The sequence below is a fragment of the Prionailurus bengalensis genome, chromosome E3 (assembly GCF_016509475.1).
Source record: "Prionailurus bengalensis isolate Pbe53 chromosome E3, Fcat_Pben_1.1_paternal_pri, whole genome shotgun sequence".
NCBI lineage: Eukaryota > Metazoa > Chordata > Mammalia > Carnivora > Felidae > Prionailurus > Prionailurus bengalensis.
This window is the reverse complement of record NC_057357.1, coordinates 17,950,786-17,970,585: the sequence shown is the minus strand read 5'-3', so window position 1 is coordinate 17,970,585 and position 19,800 is coordinate 17,950,786. Positions and strand designations below refer to the sequence as shown.

The 19,800-nt window shown below is 55.4% G+C and overlaps 3 protein-coding genes across 7 annotated transcripts; 1 reads left to right on the top strand and 2 right to left on the bottom strand.

Moving 5' to 3' along the window:
- Positions 1-99: 99 nt before the first annotated feature.
- ZNF646 (zinc finger protein 646) lies at positions 100-9,437 on the top strand. 3 transcript variants are annotated; one of them, XM_043559989.1, is made up of 3 exons: positions 100-206; positions 2,107-7,535; positions 8,836-9,437. In XM_043559989.1, exons 2-3 carry the CDS (start codon positions 2,189-2,191, stop codon positions 8,955-8,957), a joined length of 5,469 nt encoding a protein of 1,822 aa, XP_043415924.1. In that variant the 5' UTR covers positions 100-206; positions 2,107-2,188; the 3' UTR covers positions 8,958-9,437. The 3 variants fall into 3 exon arrangements, with proteins under 3 accessions (XP_043415924.1, XP_043415923.1, XP_043415921.1); XM_043559988.1 differs by lacking the exon at positions 100-206 and adding an exon at positions 552-857; XM_043559986.1 differs by lacking the exon at positions 100-206 and adding an exon at positions 552-946.
- On the bottom strand, positions 9,361-15,549 carry PRSS53 (serine protease 53). Of its 2 annotated transcripts, XM_043559992.1 has the most exons (11): positions 14,659-15,547; positions 13,713-13,733; positions 13,445-13,607; positions 12,861-13,126; positions 12,567-12,721; positions 12,190-12,409; positions 11,059-11,209; positions 10,728-10,972; positions 10,500-10,645; positions 10,035-10,251; positions 9,361-9,747 (listed from the first exon to the last, which is right to left on the bottom strand). In XM_043559992.1, the coding sequence occupies exons 1-11, from the start codon at positions 14,714-14,716 to the stop codon at positions 9,728-9,730; spliced, it is 1,662 nt and encodes a 553-aa protein (XP_043415927.1). In that variant the 5' UTR covers positions 14,717-15,547; the 3' UTR covers positions 9,361-9,727. The 2 variants fall into 2 exon arrangements, with proteins under 2 accessions (XP_043415927.1, XP_043415928.1); XM_043559993.1 differs by lacking the exon at positions 10,035-10,251 and having other exon boundaries at positions 14,659-15,549.
- A 1,271-nt stretch (positions 15,550-16,820) lies between these two features.
- VKORC1 (vitamin K epoxide reductase complex subunit 1) lies at positions 16,821-18,997 on the bottom strand. Of its 2 annotated transcripts, XM_043559984.1 has the most exons (3): positions 18,674-18,914; positions 17,785-17,894; positions 16,821-17,284 (listed from the first exon to the last, which is right to left on the bottom strand). In XM_043559984.1, the coding sequence occupies exons 1-3, from the start codon at positions 18,844-18,846 to the stop codon at positions 17,076-17,078; spliced, it is 492 nt and encodes a 163-aa protein (XP_043415919.1). In that variant the 5' UTR covers positions 18,847-18,914; the 3' UTR covers positions 16,821-17,075. The 2 variants fall into 2 exon arrangements, with proteins under 2 accessions (XP_043415919.1, XP_043415920.1); XM_043559985.1 differs by lacking the exon at positions 17,785-17,894 and having other exon boundaries at positions 17,179-17,284; positions 18,674-18,997.
- Between the last annotated feature and the right edge of the window lie 803 nt (positions 18,998-19,800).

Sequence of the window (19,800 nt, the reverse complement as noted above, 5' to 3'; positions counted from 1 at the left end):
GGAGGGAGAGGCGGGGCCGGAAAGCGGAAGTGGGAGGGAGCTTTCCCAGCTAGGGAGGAAGGCAAAGTTTACCCGAGCACTGCAGGTGAAAGTGGCGGAGCAACATCTTGAAAGGGGTCTATGTGGGTGCTAACGACAGAGGACGCCAGACAGGTTTACGGCATATACCGGATTATTGCTATCTTGTGGCCAGATCACCAAGAACTGGAAGGCGGGAATACAGAAGGGCCATGCGCAAGCTTTGTAGCACTGAAATCCACTTATATTCCACCACATCTCCCTCAGTAGCGAGGAGTGAATGAAGCTCCCTCCATCTGTCTTGGGAAGTTGTTTTCAGGGAGCCCCACGAAAAGTGTCGCCAAAGTACTGAGGCCAGAACAGCAGAACCCTTTTTTTCCCTCTTCTGCTTTCAGCCAATATGCACCGGAACGATTTTCGCAGCTCTTGCCGGAAGTGTGGCTTAGACTAATGCAAAGCAACGCAGAATTTTGACCCTCGTGGGCGGAGTCAGAGTCGCGTTTCAGCTACCTCTCCCTTAGCCCCGGAAGTGTGTCTGTGTACAACTGCTGCTTGCAGGCGGCACAGGAAGTGTTCTCCAGGCAGAGGTTTCGGGGGGAACCTTTTGCGGCTAGGACACTTCCTGTTTCCTAGTAACAATAGGAAGTGTCCGCGGAGCTGGGGGTAGACTCCTGGCTCGAGCCAGCTGCGCCTTCTTTCCTCTACCTCCTTCCTTCTCCGTTTTCCCCTTTCCCTTTTCCCCTCCCTTCCCACCTCCCAGGAGCCCTGGCGGAGTGTGCGTCTGTGGGAGCGCGAGAGCCCCCCACAGCCACCCCTTGGGGCGCGCGGCTGCAGTTAGGGTGAGGGTCCCAGTGCGCAGGCGCGCTCCCGTTCGCGGTCCCCAACGGACTCATCCGCGGCGGGAACGAAAAGGGGCCACCCGAGTGAGGTAGGGGTCCTGAGAAGAAATTGGCCAAGGAGATGAGTGAGGCGAGAAGACCTGGTTGGTGGTTGATCAGGAGAAGGGGCTCAAGCGAAGGGGCTTTGTGAGTTGAGAAGTCGAGGAGCAGGTTTGGAGGGGCTTTAAATCCGGAGATATGAGTTGTACATATAGGGATCCCATGGGAGTGAAGAATCAAGAGTCAGCGAAGGCCAATGTGATATAGGAGACATGGGGGCCTGCTATGGAAAGAGTAAGGGCTTTGGAAAGAAAATTGCTTGAGTCAGTGGGTTTGCCTCTGTAAACTGGACTAAGGAGGCACTGCAGGGTTTTGTGAGGATTAAGTGACACAACGAACGTTCTTTACTTAGCACAGTGCTCCGCACATGGTAATGCTCAGCATGCGTTGTTGTCATAAGTATTTTGAGAGAAGATAGAAAAAATAAGAAGGGATGGTGAGGGTATAGTGAGGAGGTGTAGGAAAGAAAAAAGGTAGGGGGTGAAGAGCAACCAGAAATGGGTTGGAATTTCCAAGGTAGAAGATGATTTGGACTCAGGGGAAGTAGGTGAAGGAAGTGGCCAAGAGAGTCTTTTAGAAAAGAGACTTTGTGACCCTGAAAGGAATAGGGGAGGTGAGGGAACAGGCCAGCCCATTCTCTGAAGAGGGCTTTAAGCCCCCACCTCTCACATCCTCAGCTGTCAACTGGAGAAAAAGGCTGCTTTTCAATGTCTCTAGGCTACTCTGTTTAGCTGAGGGATCAAGGAGAGAGAATTAGACTTCTCACATTGAAGGTCCTAGAAAAGTTTCAGGTTTCCTTTGAAAATGTCACAGGAGGTAGGTTGGTTGGTTGTTCCAGAATTATAGAGAGGAGAAGGTTAGATTTTGTGGATTTGGTCTGATGAACAGAGGTAGGTTGGTAGGTCTGTGGTAGGTTGCATCCCTCTAGACTTTAGTTTTCTTATCTATACCTCTAGGATGGGTTAGGCCTAGAGGAGCTCTCATATTTGGGGAGCTTATGTGCAGGAGGCCTTAAATCCAAGAGAAAGCAAGTCCCTGGGCATTACTGCTTGGGGAACATTTCTGTGACCTCTGATGATCTTGCTGCTTATAGAGCCAAGAGGCAAAGTTAATTCAGGTCTTCCTTCTGACCACCACCCCCTCTTCCTAGGCCTTGGCCCCTCCACCAGAGGAAGATGCTGCTGCCACCTGCCTGCTCTTCCTGAACCTCCAGGTTTCTGCCACACTGCCCCATGGAGGACGTGCCCACCTCACTCAGCTGCTCTGACTGTCAGCGCCACTTTCCTAGTCTTCCGGAACTGTCCCGGCACCGCGAGCTGCTCCATCCATCTTCCAAGCAGGACAGTGAGGAGGCAGACAGCATCCCTCGGCCCTACCGCTGTCAGCAGTGTGGGCGGGGCTACCGTCACCCAGGGAGCTTGGTCAACCACCGCCGGACCCACGAGACTGGACTTTTCCCCTGTACCACCTGTGGCAAGGACTTTACCAATCCTGTGGCCCTCAAGAGCCACATGAGGACTCATGCTCCGGAGGGCCGCCGTAGGCGCCGGCCTCCCCGCTCCAAGGAAGTCATTCCACATCTTCAAGGGGAGACAGCATCCTCTGACTCCAGGGACCACAGGCTCAGCCCTGGGGAAAGCTGGACAAGCCAGAAAAAACATGAGGAAGAGACCTTTGGCTGTGAGTCTGGGCCTGACCCCAGGGCAGCTTTGAGCACTTGGGAAGATCCACCCACCCGACAAAGAGAAGGCTGGGAAAGCCAGCCAGATTCAGAGGAGGGTGCAGAGCGCTGGGGGCCCACTACCAATTCTACCAGAGCCACCCCGCTCCCCACCCCAGCCAGCACCCTCCTTAGCAATTTGGAACAGTATTTGGCTGAATCGGTAGTGAATTTCACAGGGGGCCAGGAGCCCACTCAGTCCCCTCCTGCTGAGGAAGAACGGCGGTACAAGTGCAGTCAATGTGGCAAGACATACAAGCATGCTGGGAGCCTCACGAACCACCGCCAGAGCCACACCTTGGGCATCTACCCTTGTGCCATCTGCTTCAAAGAGTTCTCTAACCTCATGGCTCTGAAGAACCACTCCCGACTCCATGCCCAGTATCAGCCTTACCAGTGTCCCCACTGTCCCCGTGCCTTTAGGATCCCCCGAGAGCTGCTGGAACACCAACAGTCCCATGAGGGTGAAAGGCAAGAGCGGCTATGGGAAGAGAAAGAGATGCCCACAACCAATGGGCACACAGATGAGAGCAGCCAGGATCAGCTCCCTAGTACACAGATGCTGAACTGCTCTGGGGAGCTCAGCACCTCTGGGGAGCTAGAGGACAGTGGCCTAGAGGAGTATCGGCCTTTCCGTTGTGGAGACTGTGGCCGTACTTACCGCCATGCTGGGAGCCTCATCAACCATCGCAAGAGCCACCAGACTGGTGTCTACCCCTGCTCCATCTGTTCCAAGCAGCTGTTCAATGCAGCTGCTCTCAAAAACCATGTGCGGGCTCATCACAGACCCCGGCAAGGAGCTGGGGAGGACGGGCAGCCATCAGTGCCACCAGCTCCCCTGCCTCTGGCTGATACCACCCACAAAGATGAAGAGGTCCCCACCACCACCCTGGACCACCGCCCCTATAAGTGTGATGAGTGTGGTCGGGCTTACCGCCACCGGGGGAGCCTGGTGAACCACCGCCACAGCCATCGGACAGGAGAGTACCAGTGCTCACTCTGTCCCCGCAAGTATCCTAACCTTATGGCCCTGCGGAACCATGTGCGGGTACATTGCAAAGCTGCTCGCCGCAGCGCAGGCCCAGGGGCTGAGGGTCCCCCCAGCCACCTCAAGGTAGACCTCCCGCCTGACCCCATGGAAGCAGAGGCAGCCCCACCCACTGATCAGGGGCATGGGTGCAAACACAAAGAGGAGACCACTGATGTCCCCCCAGCAGCTGATAGGACAGCACCACAGATATGTAGCATGTGTGGGATGCTCTTTGAAGATGCTGAGAGCCTTGAACATCATGGCCGGACCCATGGGGAAAGGGAAAACAGCAAGACAGAGACTAGGGTGTCCCCTCCTCGGGCTTTCGCATGCCAAGATTGTGGAAAGAGCTATCGTCACTCAGGCAGCCTTATCAACCACAGGCAGACCCACCAGACGGGGGACTTCAGTTGTGGGGCCTGTGCCAAGCACTTCCACACTATGGCTGCCATGAAGAACCATTTGCGACGCCACAGTGGGCGGTGGAGCAAGCAGCACCGGAGGCGAGCTAGCAGTGCTGGAAGTGGGGGAGAAGCCAAAATCCCATCCGGCGGGAGCTGGGCCCAGGAGTTGGTGGAAAACAGTGAGGGCCTGGACTGTCCGCAAGACCCTTCAGGGGGAAGTCCTAATGTAGCCCAAGGCAACTTGGAAAGTGATGGGGGCTGTTTGCAGGCTGACACTGAAAGGGATAGATGTGGGCTTGAGAGGGATGAGGCCTGTTTCCAGGGTGATAAAGAGAGCAGAGGTACTGAGGAAGGACTGGAAAAGAAGGAGGCTTGTTTCCTTGACAACTTGGACATCCCAGATGATGAGGAAAGCAATGGGACTCGCTTCTGTGATGATCTCAGTGGGGTGGGTGAAGGCCAGAAACTAGCCACTGACCAGCCCAGCTCCTCTTGCCACTCTCCTGAAGCTGTCACTAGCTGGCCGGCTGAGGTCTCCCACACGTGTTCTGACTGTGGGCATTCTTTCCCTCATGTCACTGGCCTGCTGAGCCATAGGCCCTGCCACCCCCCAGGCATCTATCAGTGCTCTCTCTGCCCGAAGGAGTTTGACTCACTGCCTGCCCTGCGCAGCCACTTCCAGAACCATGGGCCCGGGGAGGCAGCCCCTGCACAGCCTTTCCTCTGCTGCCTTTGTGGCATGATCTTCCCAGGACGGGCCGGTTACAGGCTTCACCGGCGCCAAGCTCATGACTCCTCTGGCATGACTGAGGGTTCAGAGGAGGAGGGGGAAGAGGAAGGAGCATCAGGGGCAGCCTCCACTCGTAGCCCTCCACTGCAGCTCTCAGAAGCAGAGCTGTTGAATCAGCTGCAGCGGGAGGTGGAGGCACTGGATGGAGCTGGCTATGGGCACATCTGTGGCTGCTGTGGTCAGACCTATGATGACCTAGGGAGCTTGGAGCGTCACCACCAAAGTCAGAGTTCTGGGAACACCATAGACAAGTCTCCCAGCCACTTAGAGTCAGGTGATGCAATGGGAAGGGTTGCAGACCATGATCATGTCTTTGAGGACGCAGTGGCCTGCCTCTCTGGGGAGGGTGGGGACACAAAGTCTGGAGAGGGAGTAGGTGGCATGGTTGTAGACGACCTTTGCATGCAAGGTGGGGAAAGTTCGCTGGAGGCCCAACCCCGCCCCTTCCGCTGCAACCAGTGTGGCAAGACCTACCGCCATGGGGGCAGCCTGGTGAACCACCGCAAGATCCATCAGACTGGAGACTTCATCTGCCCTGTCTGCTCCCGCTGCTACCCCAACCTGGCTGCCTACCGTAATCATCTGCGAAACCACCCCCGCTGCAAAGGCTCTGAGCCCCAAGTGGGGCCCGTGCCAGAGGCAGGAGGCAGCAGCGAGCCCCAGAACGTGGCAGAAGAAGGGCTGGGGCAGGCAGATGTGGGAAAGTTTCAGGAGGAACTTAAAGTGGAACCCTTGGAGGAGGTGGCAAGGGTGAAAGAGGAGGAGTGGGAGGAGGCCGCTGTGACGGGGGAGGAGGTGGAGCCAAGGTTGGAGACCGCAGAGAAGAGCTGCCAGACTGAGGCCAGCTCTGAGCGGCCCTTCAGCTGTGAGGTGTGCGGTCGGTCGTACAAGCATGCTGGCAGCCTCATCAATCACCGGCAGAGCCACCAGACTGGACACTTTGGCTGCCAGGCCTGCTCCAAAGGCTTCTCAAACCTCATGTCTCTCAAAAACCACCGGCGCATCCATGCAGATCCCCGGCGTTTCCGCTGCAGCGAATGTGGGAAGGCCTTCCGCCTGCGGAAACAGCTGGCCAGCCATCAGCGGGTGCATGTTGAGCGGGGTGGGAGCGGGGGCACTCGGAAGCTGATTCGGGAAGATCGGCCCTTCCGGTGTGGGCAGTGTGGACGGACCTACCGCCATGCTGGCAGCCTCCTAAACCACCGGCGCAGCCACGACACGGGCCAGTACAGCTGTCCCACCTGCCCCAAGACCTACTCCAACAGCATGGCCCTAAAGGACCACCAGAGGCTGCACTCAGAGAGCCGGCGGCGGCGAGCAGGGCTATCTCGGCGAGCAGCTGTGCGCTGTGCCCTCTGTGGCCGAGGCTTCCCTGGCCGGGGATCTTTGGAGCAGCACTTGCGAGAGCATGAGGAGGATACCAAAAGTGGTCTGAGAGGTCCAACTGGCACAGAGGGCAGTGAGGGGAACCTGGCTAATGACCAGGGACTAGAGGACACATCAGGTGGCACTGAGTCAGTTCTCCAGCTGGAGGATGGAGCCAGGAGGCTGGGGGGGCAGAGTCTGAGCCCCATCAGGGCAACAGGTTCAGAAGCCACAGAACTGGTATCCTGGGACATGGGGAATGCAGAAGGGAGGCAAGGAGATGGGGGACCAGTGGATCATGGTGGAGATTGGGTTCCTCAGGGTCATATACTGACCAAGCCAGAAGATGAGTCAGGGAACAGCATCCCCAAGAGTCCTTGCCACCTTGGCAACAGCCAGTCCAATGGACCTAGTCTGAGTCCAGTGGATAGCTGGGACGATGGAGACAGCCGACCTGAGCTCCGTCAAGACAGTCACACCTTTTCCTGCAGCCACTGTGGCAAGACATACTGCCACTCGGAAGACCCTTTGAACTGCCAAAGCACTTCCAAGACAGACCGCCACTATTGCCTGCTCTGCTCCAAGGAGTTCTTGAATCCTGTGGTCACTAAGACCCACAGCCACAACCATATAGATGCCCAGACCTTTGCCTGCCCTGAGTGTGGTATGGCCTTTCAGTCCCATCATGAACTAGCCAGCCACCTACACACACATGCCAGCGGCCTCAGTCAGATGCCACCCCTGAGAGAGGAGGCCAGAGGTCCTGAAGGTGGGGCTGTGAAGGATGAGGTGGATCTCCCTGGCCAAGGGGAAATCCAAAAGGCCCCATCAGAACCCCCCAGGACCCCAGGAGAGAATACTGGGAGTGCTAATGGGGGGCAAGGAGTAAAGTCCACAGTGGCTGAAGACGAGGAACGGCCCTTCCGTTGTGCCCAGTGTGGGCGTTCCTACCGCCATGCCGGTAGCCTGCTGAACCATCAGAAGGCCCACACCACTGGACTCTATCCCTGTTCCCTCTGCCCCAAACTTCTACCCAACCTGCTGTCCCTTAAGAACCATGGCAGGACCCACACAGACCCCAAGCGCCACCGCTGTAGCATCTGTGGCAAGGCCTTCCGGACAGCTGCCCGGCTGGAGGGTCATGGACGAGTCCATGCACCCCGGGAGGGGCCCTTCACCTGCCCTCATTGTCCCCGCCACTTCCGCCGCCGAATCAGCTTCCAGCAGCACCAGCAGCAGCACCAGGAGGAATGGACAGTGGCCAGCTCTGGTACGGGGACATGAATGGCTTGGGCAGAGGACGGAAGGGCTTCAGAGTAGGTGGGCAGAGTGGCGGTGGGGGGACAAGGAGTGAGAGGAGAGGGTCACATGGCTTCCAAGAGGTTGTGCAGGAGTGGAGGGTGGGGAATTGGATATGGAGGAAACTGGTCTGAGGATGCTGCCTGGTGAGGGCAGAGATCAGAACTCCTGAGTCAGGTAAACAGCATGGTGGGTTGGACAGTGGGCTGGGGGGAGGGGGTGGTTGTGGGCAGGGGCAGAGGCAGCTGCCGTGCAGGAACCAAAGAAGAATGGGCTTTTTGTTTGGGGAGGGGAGGCAGCCATGTGTCTACTATATCTGGAAACTCCTGATCCAGCCAGTAAAGGAATGATTTCCAGAGAAAAATGGCCTAGGTGGTGCTCTTTCCCTAAGTAGGCAGGGAGCAAGAGGGTGAAGAATGGGGTTGGGAGGCACCCCCAGAATGGACTGCTTTGTGTTTTGTGCTGACCTGGTCAGGGAAACTGGTCACTGGTTGGCCCCCAGCTCCCTGTCCCTCTTTCTCTGAATTTCGTCTCTGGTCCCCCTCCTCTCTTCTTGGAAACTAGACCTTTGGTCCTTAGGTACTGATACTGCCTCATGTCTCTTCCCTATATTGAACCCTTTACCCTTTCTTCTCTCTGCTGTGCATCTCCTTTTTAGGAGCCAACCAAACCACTTTTTCCACCTGCATACCCCCATTCCCTCCAGCACACCTTTAACTGGAGGATTGAGTCACAGATAATTGTTTCTTTGAAGCCAGGCCCAGCTGAGGCAACAACAGTCATTAGCCCCTATCTCCCATCCTGTATCAGGGGGAATTTCCATGGAAAGTCACTCCACCCAGCCCGACGGAAGGATGAGGCTGTGTGGGAGTGGGGCAGCCTGTTTCCTCAATCTGTTCTTGAGCCCTGGGCTCATGTCCTCTGCCTCCTCTAGAGATCTGTAGGCCTTCTTCCAGGATCTATTCCATTTAGTGGCAACCAAGGGTGGGTATCCCCAAGATGGCGGGCCCTTGACCAGAAATGATCAGGGAAGGAGGGGATGGTGGGTGAGAGTATCGTGAGAGAGCTGACAAGATGGCTTTCAGGATAAAAGATTTCTTGTGACCTCAAGGGAATGAGTGAGGAGCCAGTTAGGCCTGGAAAAATCATTAGTTTACATGCAGGCCTCTGGGGTTGGGGGTAGCAGCAGAATGGCCTGCAGGCTAGGGAGGGGGTGCAAGCTGTGTGGGGTTTGCCGGCCTCAGTCAGTGACCTCCTCTCTTTCTCCCCAGGAGCCCCAAAGGCACCAGCAGTGGGCAGACGGGACCTGTCATTGCCCCCTCCACCTACCCCCACGACCCCACTTCTGGATCCTTCACCCCAGTGGCCTGCAGACCTCAGCTTCTCCCTCTGAACTTCAAGTCTCCAAAGATCAGAATACGGGCGGGGTGGGGTGGGCGGGTTGTAGGGAAAGGCTTGATCTCCATGTTTTGCTCAGGAGTAGTTAGGCATCCCCATCTCTTATTTCCCTCTCCTGCTGTGAAGAGGACCCAGATCTGGCCTCTTGCCCATGGAAGGGGTAAGGTGTTCCTCATATCCCTGTCCTTGAAGGCTCTCCTTTCCCCAGCCTTTGTCATTATGCTCTTCCCTATGACCAGCCCTGCAAGAAACCCGGTGCCAGGCTCTGCCACAATGTGGGGCCGCTGTCACCAGCCAGATTCCAACAAGAGGGAGAGGTGGATTCAGAGAGCCACAGGTGGGAATGTTGCCTATGGAAGGGGAGCCTTTTGCTACAATTTGTAACTTATTTTCTAAAGTCTATTTTGTAACAATTTATTTAAGTTTAAAAAAAAGGAAAATTGCTCCCCCCCCAAAAAAGAAAATTTCAAAGTAAGCGGCTGGTGTGATCATATCTGAGGGGAGGAAGACTAGGGAAGGCTGGGGACGCCTGCATCGGACGGCGGAGCTGGGTGTAGGGAAGCATCCACAGGCGACATCTCCCTGGCCTGCAGGGTGGGGAGTAAGGGCAGTTGCTGGTCCAGGCATGCTCCTTCCCAGAGCCCACGGGGCTGCTGGGCCTGCCCCAGTGCCTGGAATCATGCGTGGGTGGAGGGAATGGGGGAGGTACAGGGGCAGTGATGCAGGAATTGTCTCACTGCGTCTGCAGCATCCCAGAGCCACCTGTCAACAGCCAGCTGGTTTGCCTGTCAGGAAGAGGAAGGAGGGTGGGGTTGGCCTCATCCTCAAAACTTTTCTTCCCTCCCTGGAAGGAAGAGGAAGAAGGTGCTACTTTAACCCCTATGACAGATGAGAAAACTGAGGTTTGAAGAAGTTGAGGCCTGCTCCAAGTCACAATGATGAGGAACCAGAATTATGTCCACTACCCCACCCAGGGCAGCAAGAGGTTGGGTCAGAACAGATCTTTCCCTGGATTGAGAGAGAATGGGTCTGGAGAGGGAAGTGTTAGCAGGGAGGCCCCAGGGCCACGTACTCATGTTAGCCAAGCAGCTTCCAGTCTCTGCCTCGGGCTCTGGCTCCTCAGCAAAATAGACCTGCCAGTCCAAACTGCTGACCCAGTTCTCATAGGCGGGAAGTGCCGCGAAGACTGCAGGCCTTGCAGGGCCTTGGCAGGCATCTCCAAAGCTGTGTAGCCCAGCCAGGAACCATGTGCCCCTCACCTCGTGCACCAGTGGTGCCCCGGACAGGCCCTGTCAGGAGTCAGGTGACACTGGGTGACTTCCTCTTTTCCCTAGGCAGCTGTGGGGGCAGAAGGGGCTTGGGGCTGGGATGAGGCTCTGGCTCTTTGGGAGCCAGTTGGCAGAAAGGCCCAATTTCAAGTGCGAGGCGGGTCTGGAGGCCAAGCCTGGCAGGTCTGTGAGTTATAGGATACAGATGCCAGGGGTCTGTGGAGTAAGGTTTGGAGGACTGGGGCTCACCTCACAGTGGGGGGGCTCACCTCACAGTGGGGCGGCTCACCCACAACACTGGTACACACCATTCCTGGCAGAATGGGGATACTGTCACTCCCAAGAGCTGTATGCAGCCGGCTGCAGGCCCTGGGTCCCAAGAGGGTCACAGGCACTGTCTGAGGGGAGCTGGCACCTATAGGGCAAGGGAAAAGACCCAGCTGCCCCGACAGCCTCTAGGATGGATGGACAGCTGCTGATGGGCCTGTCCTACATACCTGCTTCTTGGCGGGGCAGCCCCAGGACCCAGCCATGTTCCCCATCAGGCAGGTGGTGGTCGGCATACGGCAGGCAGAGGGGCCGAAGGCTGGGGCCCAGTGTCACAGGTTGGGCCAGCAGCAGGAGTGCCACATCGTAGCCCCCCTCTGGGTGGGTATAAGCCCCATGTAGGATGAGCTGCTTCAGGCCCCGTTCCTCTGGTCCGGTCCCCAGCCCTATGCTCCATTCCTCTGGGGTCTGGCGCCTGTGCAGAGAGGCATCATTGACAGCATCGAGTGGCAGGCCTGCCAGCGAAGGCATGGGCATGAAGGCAAGAGAGACATGGCTCACCCAATGAAGCAGTGGGCAGCAGTCAGCACTACCTCCTCTGACACCAGGGCTCCACCACAGGCCAGCTTCCCCTGGTGCTTCAGCCTGGCATCCCAGGGCCATGGGGAGGGGGCTCCTGCCTGGGGACCTCCTCTCCTCAAGGATCCACAGGCTGGAACAGACAGATTACATCATCTGCCTTCTTGCTAAGTGCTCACCGCATGCCTGGCCCTGTGCTAAGCGCTTCCCACGTACTATCAAATCCTCACAATATCCTCTTAAGTTGGATTTTGTTACCCTCATTACCAAAGTAACCAAAGTTCCAGAAAGGTTAAGTGACTTTCTAGCTCAGTAACCACAGGCAGGTAGCCGACTTAAGTCTCAAAAACCAGGGAGGGCCTAAGCTTTTAAACCCTGATGGTCTAGCCTCATGGGAGTGGCCCTGCTCATTATTCTCTGTCTGTGCCCCTCCGGGCTTGGACTGGCCCCAGAATTCCTGGCTCACTAGTACTTCTCTTAACCATCAAGATACAACTTCGTTCCAGGAATAATTTTGCATGCAATTTACATGTTAGTTACTTAATGCCAGAATCCTGAGCGGGAGCCTGCCCTGTCCATTCTCACTGGGTCCCTGCTTGGAAACTTGCAGCTTACCCCCACAACCTTCAATCAGATCTCAGAGATCCCTCTTCATACCTAAACTCTAAATACACAAAGTTCTAGGGGTGCCGGGGTGGTTCGGTCGGTTAAGCATCTGACTTCAGCTCAGGTATGATCTCACCGTTCGTGAGTTCAAGCCCCGCATCAGGCTCTGTGTTGATAGCTTGGAGCCTGGAGCCTGTTTCAGATTCTGTGTCTCCCTCTCTCTCTGACTCTCTCCCACTCACACTCTTGTGTCTCACTCAAAAATAAATAAACATTAAAAAAATTTTTCTAAATGCACGAAGTTCTGAAGTATCTGTGCCCCTTCAGCCCTTAAATGGAATGGTTCCCATCTTAGAGGCTGAAAGGGGCCTTAAATGCCCCCCTAGTTAGCCCCCAGCAATGTGTGACTGCCCTGTACCAATTCTCTGTTCTGAGCTGAAACTTGCTTCACTGTGCTTCTGTCTGCTGCCCAGAACACGTCCCACTCCTAACATCCCCTGCTCATACCTACACAGCTGTCCTCATCACTGATCTCTGGGGTCTCTGGGTTCTGGGACAGGAAGGCTGCCCCCTGAGCTCGAGCCTGCAGCCAGGAGCTGTGAGCAGCCATGTTGGTCAGCAGCACAGGAGTGTCTTCTTGGGCACAGCTTGATGCAAAGCTGATGATCCCAGCCTGAACCCAATGTCCATCAGGCTCACGGCACACCACGGGGCCCCCAGAATCTCCCTGGAGCCGGGAAAAGGAGTCAAGTATAGACACTTCAGCCCCAGCCATGGACAGACACCCTTTAACAGCAGCAGGTCCACCCTCCCTGTGGATCAAGCACCCAGCTCAGGGCTAGGCCGCCTCCCCTTCTGCTCCCTTCTCATCTTCCCCATCAGACCTGACAGGGCCCCTGCACCCCAGGCTGGGCGCCCCCACACAGCATCCCAGGCCGAGCTGGGCTGGCCAGCAGCCGCTGGTGCAGCCGGTTGTAGAGACAGTTACATGTGGGGCGGCTGATTAGACGCAGGCGCAGATTCCGTAGAGTCCTGGGAGCTGGCAAAAGAAAGGGAGTTGGCGGGGGGGGGTGGGGAGGTACAAATCTGACTGAACACAGGGATGGTTGGCAGCTGAGGCTGCGTGACCTTGGGCAAGCATAGTGCCTCTCTGGGATTCAGTCGGGGACAGCACTTACCATCATTGGTATCCTGATCCCAGCCAGTAGCCCAGCAGGAGGTCCCAAAAGGAAAGCGATGGGTAGACTGAGGCAAGCAGAGGGGTGTGCGGGCCATGGGGTGGGCGAGTCGGAGCAGGGCCAGGTCTGAGCCTTGGCTGTAGTGGTTATAGGCCCTCGGCAGCTGCAGGGCGGTCACCCCCACCTCCTCGGCCCCTGGGCTCAGCCCCTCACGTTGCAGAGAACCCAGGACAACTGACCAGGAGTTCAGTTCTGTCACTGCTGCCCTGGAAGGGGAGGGATAAGGCCAAGGCATTGAATGCAAAGGGGGACAGTGACACCAACCGGGATACTACCAGGTAGGTGGAAGATGGACAAAAATCAGCCCAGAGCTTTAAGCAAGGTCCTTCCCTCTCCCAACCTCAGCTTTCTCATTTGTAAATCTAGCAAGGCTTAACTTGATAATGTGTACCTGGCACATGGCACACTTTCAGTAAATGATACATTGTGATTCTAGGGGCAGGAGTCAGTTTTACAGAGTTTGGAGGACATATCACCCACCCCACCCCCAAAAGTCGGAAACTCTGACCCCAGCCATGACTCACTTTTCAAAGCAGTGGGCAGCAGTGAGGACCCAGGTATCTGCCACTAGGGATCCGCTGCAGATGTGGACCCCCCGCCTCCTCACACTGGCTTGCCAGGGCCACTCACCAGGTGCTGTGATGCCCTCCTGAGGCTCGGGGGGGCCAGGGCCACGCTGCCCACATACTGTGGAGAGGGGTGGATCAGAATGACAGAAGGTCTCTGTCCTTCCCTCATCACAGGCCCAAGCCAGACCTAAGGAAGGCCTGGCCGCATATCCCCAAAGCTTACCGTGCTGAGCTGCTTGAAGACCTGGGAAGAAAGAGACACAGATGAGACTTAGGGGAGTCTTACCTGCATGGCCCAGCCTTGGTGGAAGGGATAGGTTTGGGGGGATGGGCCCTGGGTCCTTGCCTATGACTGTGTGGCTACCTTACCAGCCGCTCCCAGAATGAAAATATATGAGGCCAAGAAACAGCTTTTATTGGAACCTATTCAGAGCGTACACTCAGTAATTAATTCTCCTCCCTCAGCTGTGCTCAGCACTCCTGAGTCTGAGAAGCAGGGCCAGGGTTCATCTTGGGACTAGTCCCAACTTCCTCCAGGCTTCAGATCCCCTAACTCCAGCCCCCGCCACTGAGTCAGGGAGGCGGCCTGTATATGTGGAGAGCATTAGCTTAATTGTGCCCTCAGTCGTGAAGGCCTAAGAGGAAGGATTAGAGGCCGACGTCATGTCTGAGTGGGGGAGGGCTCCAAGAGATTGAGAGTCCCCACCCTTGTTCTGACAACTCAGACTCCCCTACCTTTCCACAAACCACCAGAGACTTTACCAAAGGATCCCCTACCCTGCCTCTTCCCCATCACAGGCACAGAAACATCTGGGCCAGGAAAGATGGGACATATGTAGAGACGGGGAGACTGAGGCCAAAGGGCCCCCAGAACTTGCCTAAGGTCATTCTGGAAGTAGATAGGCAGACGGGCACAGGGTACACACACAGGCATAATGACTGCAGACATAGATTGTAATCTAGCCCTAGAAAATCACACGCATTTTGACAAAGGTGGCCACGTACACCTCCTCTGATACACAGCCAGACATGGTTACATCGCCACAGGCAGACCATCGCTCCCCTAGGCATGCCCCTCACATACACACCAGGCTGCAAGGCTGCTGGGGCAGAGGGTGGCCCCTGAACACCTACCATACCACTCCCCTACCCAAACATGGGTGGCTCACCCTCCATGAGAACCACTGCTCCCAGGATGAGCAGCTCTGGTCCCCAGCTCTGCTTCATGCTGCTCCAGGCCACTCTGCCGCCTGTAGTCTGGTTTTCAGAGAGGCCACCTGGGTCTCCCTAGCTCCACCTCTGCTCCGCCCCCCAGTTGGCTAGGAGTCAAGTGCCAGAAGGGAGCCAGCAGCTCCTAGCTCTGGGGTTGTGACTGTGTTACCCTGGGCCATTCACCACCCCTCTCTGCGCCTCAGCCATGGCCAGACTGCCTTGGTTCAAATCCCAGTTTCCCCATGTACTATGTGAGTGACCTTGGACAATTAGCCCCTATGTGCCTTGTCTGAAAAACTCAGAATTGTTGAATGTAAAAACCTTAGAGTCCAACATAGAGCAAACTTGCTCCCAGCATGGAAGTCGTCCTCTGGGAACTGGGAAGGGCACTGTGGGCAGACCCTCCCAGTCCCTCTATTTTAGCTTCCCCACCTCTCCCCCAGACCCACGTGCAGGTGGGTTTCACATACCTTCTCCCATCTTGCTTCAGTGGCAGTGTGTGCAGGGCTGAGTATTGAGGGCTGGGGCTCTCTGCTACTTCCTGGCAATGAGACTGGAAAATCTCAACACATCTCTGCTGCCTCCCCAGGAAACAGGGTTACAGTGGTGCCTACGTTTCTTACAGGTGGTGGAAGACTCAATCAGGAGGGAAGAACACTCAGTGTGCATTCTTTTTCTCTTTCTGACTTCTAACTCAGGCCAGCCCCAACTGTTCAGGAAACCTGACCCCAACACAGAGGAAGCTGTGTTAAGAGCATAGACACTGGTGGGGCACCTGGGTGGCTCAGTCGGTTAGGCCTGCGACTTTGGCTCAGGTCATGATCTCACAGTTTGTGGGTTCAAGCCCCATGCTGGGCTCTGTACTGACAGATCAGAGCTTGGTGCCTGCTTCGGATTCTGTGTCTGCCTCTTTCTCTGCTCATCACCCCCCACCCCACTTGCACTCTCTCTCTCTCTCTCAAAAATACATAAAACATTTAAAAACATTAAAAAAAAAAGAGGGGTGCCTGGGTGGATCAGTTGGTTAAGTGTCCAACTTCAACTCAGGTCATGATCTCACAGTTTGTGAGTTTGAGCCCCACGTTGGGCTCTGTGCTGACAGCTCAGAGCCTGGAGCCTGCTTCAGATTCTGTGTCTCCCTCTCTCTCTGCCCCTCCCCAGCTCATTCTCTGTCTCCTTCTCCTTCAAAAATAAATACACATTAAAATTTTTTTTTCTTTTTAATTAAAAAAAAAAAAGAGCATAGACACTGGAGCCAGATGGCCCTGGTGAAGTCAAATCCTGAGGGCTCCCTAACCCCTTCCCCAGCACTAGCTGTGTGATCTTAGGCAAACTACTTACGCTCTCTACCTCAGTTTCCTCATCAAGATAGGGATAAGAGTACCTACCTCATACAGCTGGATATATAAAGATTATGAGTTAACACATGTCATATTCTTTTAAAAAAATTTTTTTTTTCAACGTTTATTTATTTTTGGGACAGAGAGAGACAGAGCATGAACGGGGGAGGGGCAGAGAGAGAGAGAGACACAGAATCGGAAACAGGCTCCAGGCTCTGAGCCATCAGCCCAGAGCCCGACGCGGGGCTCGAACTCACGGACCGCAAGATCATGACCTGGCTGAAGTCGGACGCTTAACCGACTGCGCCACCCAGGCGCCCCAACACATGTCATATTCTTAAGCAGTGCTTGGCATGTAAATGCTTAGTATATATCATGAAAAATAAAAAATATTCGAAACATGTCCCTGGTCCTCCAGAGCTGCCAGGACTGGCTTGGGGTGGTAGATAAGACAGCTGGCGGGGTTAAGGTCAGACCATAGAAGAACTTCCCAGCAAGCATGGACAGAACTTTGCCCTTGCAAGTGTGTGCTTGGCTTTCCCAGGAAAGAACGTTTGGCTCTCGTTGGGCAGCAAGGATAAGCCACCAGCTTGCTTCCTGGGGGTAGGGGCCGATGGCGCCCCAGGTCTTGCTGACTCCACACGCTGGAGAAGGGACTAACCACCCTTCTCAGGCAGGCCCTCCACTCTCCCTCTGACTCATCCTTCCACTCCAGAGGAGGCAAGACTGGGGGAGGCTCAACACTAGGGTTCCTCGTAGACAGATGGCTCAGACTTAGCTAATTTATTTAAGAAATTTTATTGCTCAGAACCTTCTCTCCTTGGGCAATGGCAGGAGCTTTGGAAACCAGTCCTTGGGGAGAGAGACAGAGGCACTAGAGTTGAGGAAAGAGTGTGGCACATTTGGTCCATTGTCCTGTGTGGGAGTATGGTGGGGTCAGGTTGCAGACTTTTATAAGGACAGAGACAGGGCCCTCTTGGGCAAGGCTCACATGCCAAAGCAGAGCATGAGGTCAGCCTGGCTTGGGTGAAGGCTCAGTGCCCCTTGACCTTGCCCTGGGGTTCCTGGACCTTCCGGAAGCTGAGTACCACCAGGCCCACATTGATGGCATAGGTGGTGATGCAAACGATGCACAAATCATAGAGTACGAAGAATAGGATCCAGGCCAGGTAGACAGAACCGGCAAGAGACACCAGGGAACTCAGCACCAGCAGGATAGATGCCCAGCGGGCCCGGAGGCAACCTGCAAGGCAGACAAGGCTCAGGCATGGGCTTCAGGGACTGGCCCCTCTAGAATACTGCCTTGACTTCATGGTACCACCCAGATATCAGGGACTGCTGGGGAAGAATCTCCAAACTGAGAGGCTCTGATGAGCCTCACCAAGGCCTTGGTTCTCCTATCTGTTCATTGATCCATGGAACCCAAATAGTGAATTTTCCTGCTGAGCTCTACATGAAACGAAAGAGAAGCAGCCCTTGGATTCCTCCCAGAGAGTAACTTCTGAGTCTTTTCCATAAAACTGGGGTCCTAGGAAGTCTTTAAGGGCGCTTTTGGCTCTGATAGTAAGTAAACCAAGTGAAACACTTGTTAGTTCCTGCCCACAGGGTGTTCAGTGATGAGTAGCTTGCTGTCAAGTGTCTGGGTCACCATGATTATAAGGAATGGGGATGGACTGGCCAAGGGGGAAGGGGCCGGTTAGGAAGAGGAGGTGGGGCCTGCAGGGAATGGGCGGGGCCACTCACCTAACAACAGCTGTAATGTGTAGAAGATGCAACCGAATATGCTATTGGATTGATTGAGGATGCTGTCCGGGCCAAGCACATGTTCCACCAGTCCGAACCCCCGGCCCCACCTGGTGGAGGGGAGGGCTCAGGTTAGGAGTGCCAACCCAGTGCGTCCTGGAGGGGTGATTTCCAAAAAGCCACCCAGGCTGTACTTTCCCTCCCCCCGCCCCACCCTGCCCAATGCCCTCCTGAGTCCAAGGTTCGAAGGCCTCCTGGCTAGCTCAGGATTCCACGTCAATGCCCCTATCCTATCCTATCCTATCCTATCCCCAGGCCAGGTCAGGCATGGCCATGGCTCCACCATACACCCCTCTTTTCATCCTAGACCTTCAGTAATTCTTAAGATGGCAAGGTAGGTAGAAGGGTTGACTTGGCTTTATAGTGTTACCAGAGACTGGGAATCCACTGCAGAATCTCACTGCCCTGGACCTCTAAATCTCCAGCTCCCTGGCTACACACTCCCCTCCTCGAGCATAGCCAGGCCCTCAAGCATAGCCAGACCTAACCACCTTATCCTGTTACGGCCATCCCCAAGACCTCAAGACCATCATCAGTCCCTATACACTATCCCATTCCCCCTCCTGCCCGGGTACCGTTATTCCTTGGCATTAGGATCTACGTGCTTCTCCCTATAATAACCCCAGCGCCCGGCCCTATCTGTAGCCCCAGCCCCAGGCCCCACACTCCTAACTCAGACACAAAGTTTCGCCAGGCAACGCCCCCTCGAGCAGCCCCGCCCCCATGCGTCCGCTCCCAGGGATCCCGATCCCAGGCTCCAGAATCTTTTGGCAACGTGGCCACTAGGACAAGCAGCCCAGTCCCCCAAGCCTCCTACTCCCGCTCGCACCTGGAGGAAAAGACGCGCGAACAGCTGATGGCGGTGCCCACGTCGCAGAGCGCGCGGTAATCCTGGTCCCGGGCGCGCGCCGCCTTCACGTGCAGTGCGTAGAGCGAGAGCACTAAGCCCGCGAGGCAGAGCGCGAGCCGCACCCATCCAGGGTTCTTCCAGGTAGCGCCCATGATTTACGGTACCTCCCGAGGCGCCAGCCCGGAGGGAACAAGCCACGGAGCAGGGGCGGGGCAGGATGTGGCCACGCCCTCTCCCGCCCCTCTGACTGGGCGATTGGCCTGACTGGTCTCGCGCTCCCTGATCCACTGGTTGTTCCTAGTACTTGATGGGCGTGCTGGCAAGGTAGGAAAACAGGGAGGAATGCTGGGACCGAAAAACTAGATTAGGGATTAGGGGTAATTACCGAGCACAAGGCCTGTCAGGCATGATGGGAGTAGTAGTCCGAGCGGCCGCAGCGCCTCAAGGGAAATGGAGTCTCTGAGTTTAAAAAAAAAAAAAAAAAATTATATTAATGTGGCTAACAGTATAGCGCTTAGGCTATGCCAGACTCTGTTCGAAGCACTGGAACATCCAGGACCTAGAGACCAGCGGATCAGGGAATCCAGCGAATACTGCGGTCCGATCAAGAACCAGCATTTTCCCTGAAATTATTATTTCAGATACTATTAGCACTATAATCTCCAATCCTCAGTGCTTGCTCAACCATTCCCTCCTGCCTCATCAGCCGCTCCTGCCGACCAGTCTCTCTCTTCCTCAAATTCCCAGCGCCATCACCACCGCCACACCCTTGACATTATCCTAACCTCTGTTTTATTGTGGCAAAACCTGAGTCTGGATCAACCCAACAGTCCCTCTTTTACAAGCCTTTGTTCGGTAGGCTAGCTGTGCTCTTTCCATCGCAATAATGGCATCTATTGATGACCCATTTCTCCTATACCTCTTCTTCCTTTTCATCTGCATTGAAACTCGGTTCTCTTTCCCCATTTTAGAAACAGTGACAAATCTCCCTTCACAATCAAGTTTTTGGGAAGATTTTACACTTCCAGTCTGTACTTCCTCACTTCTTCCTTGCAGCCCAGCACAACATAAACTAGCTCCTGCTCCCAAACACTCCCTTGACAACT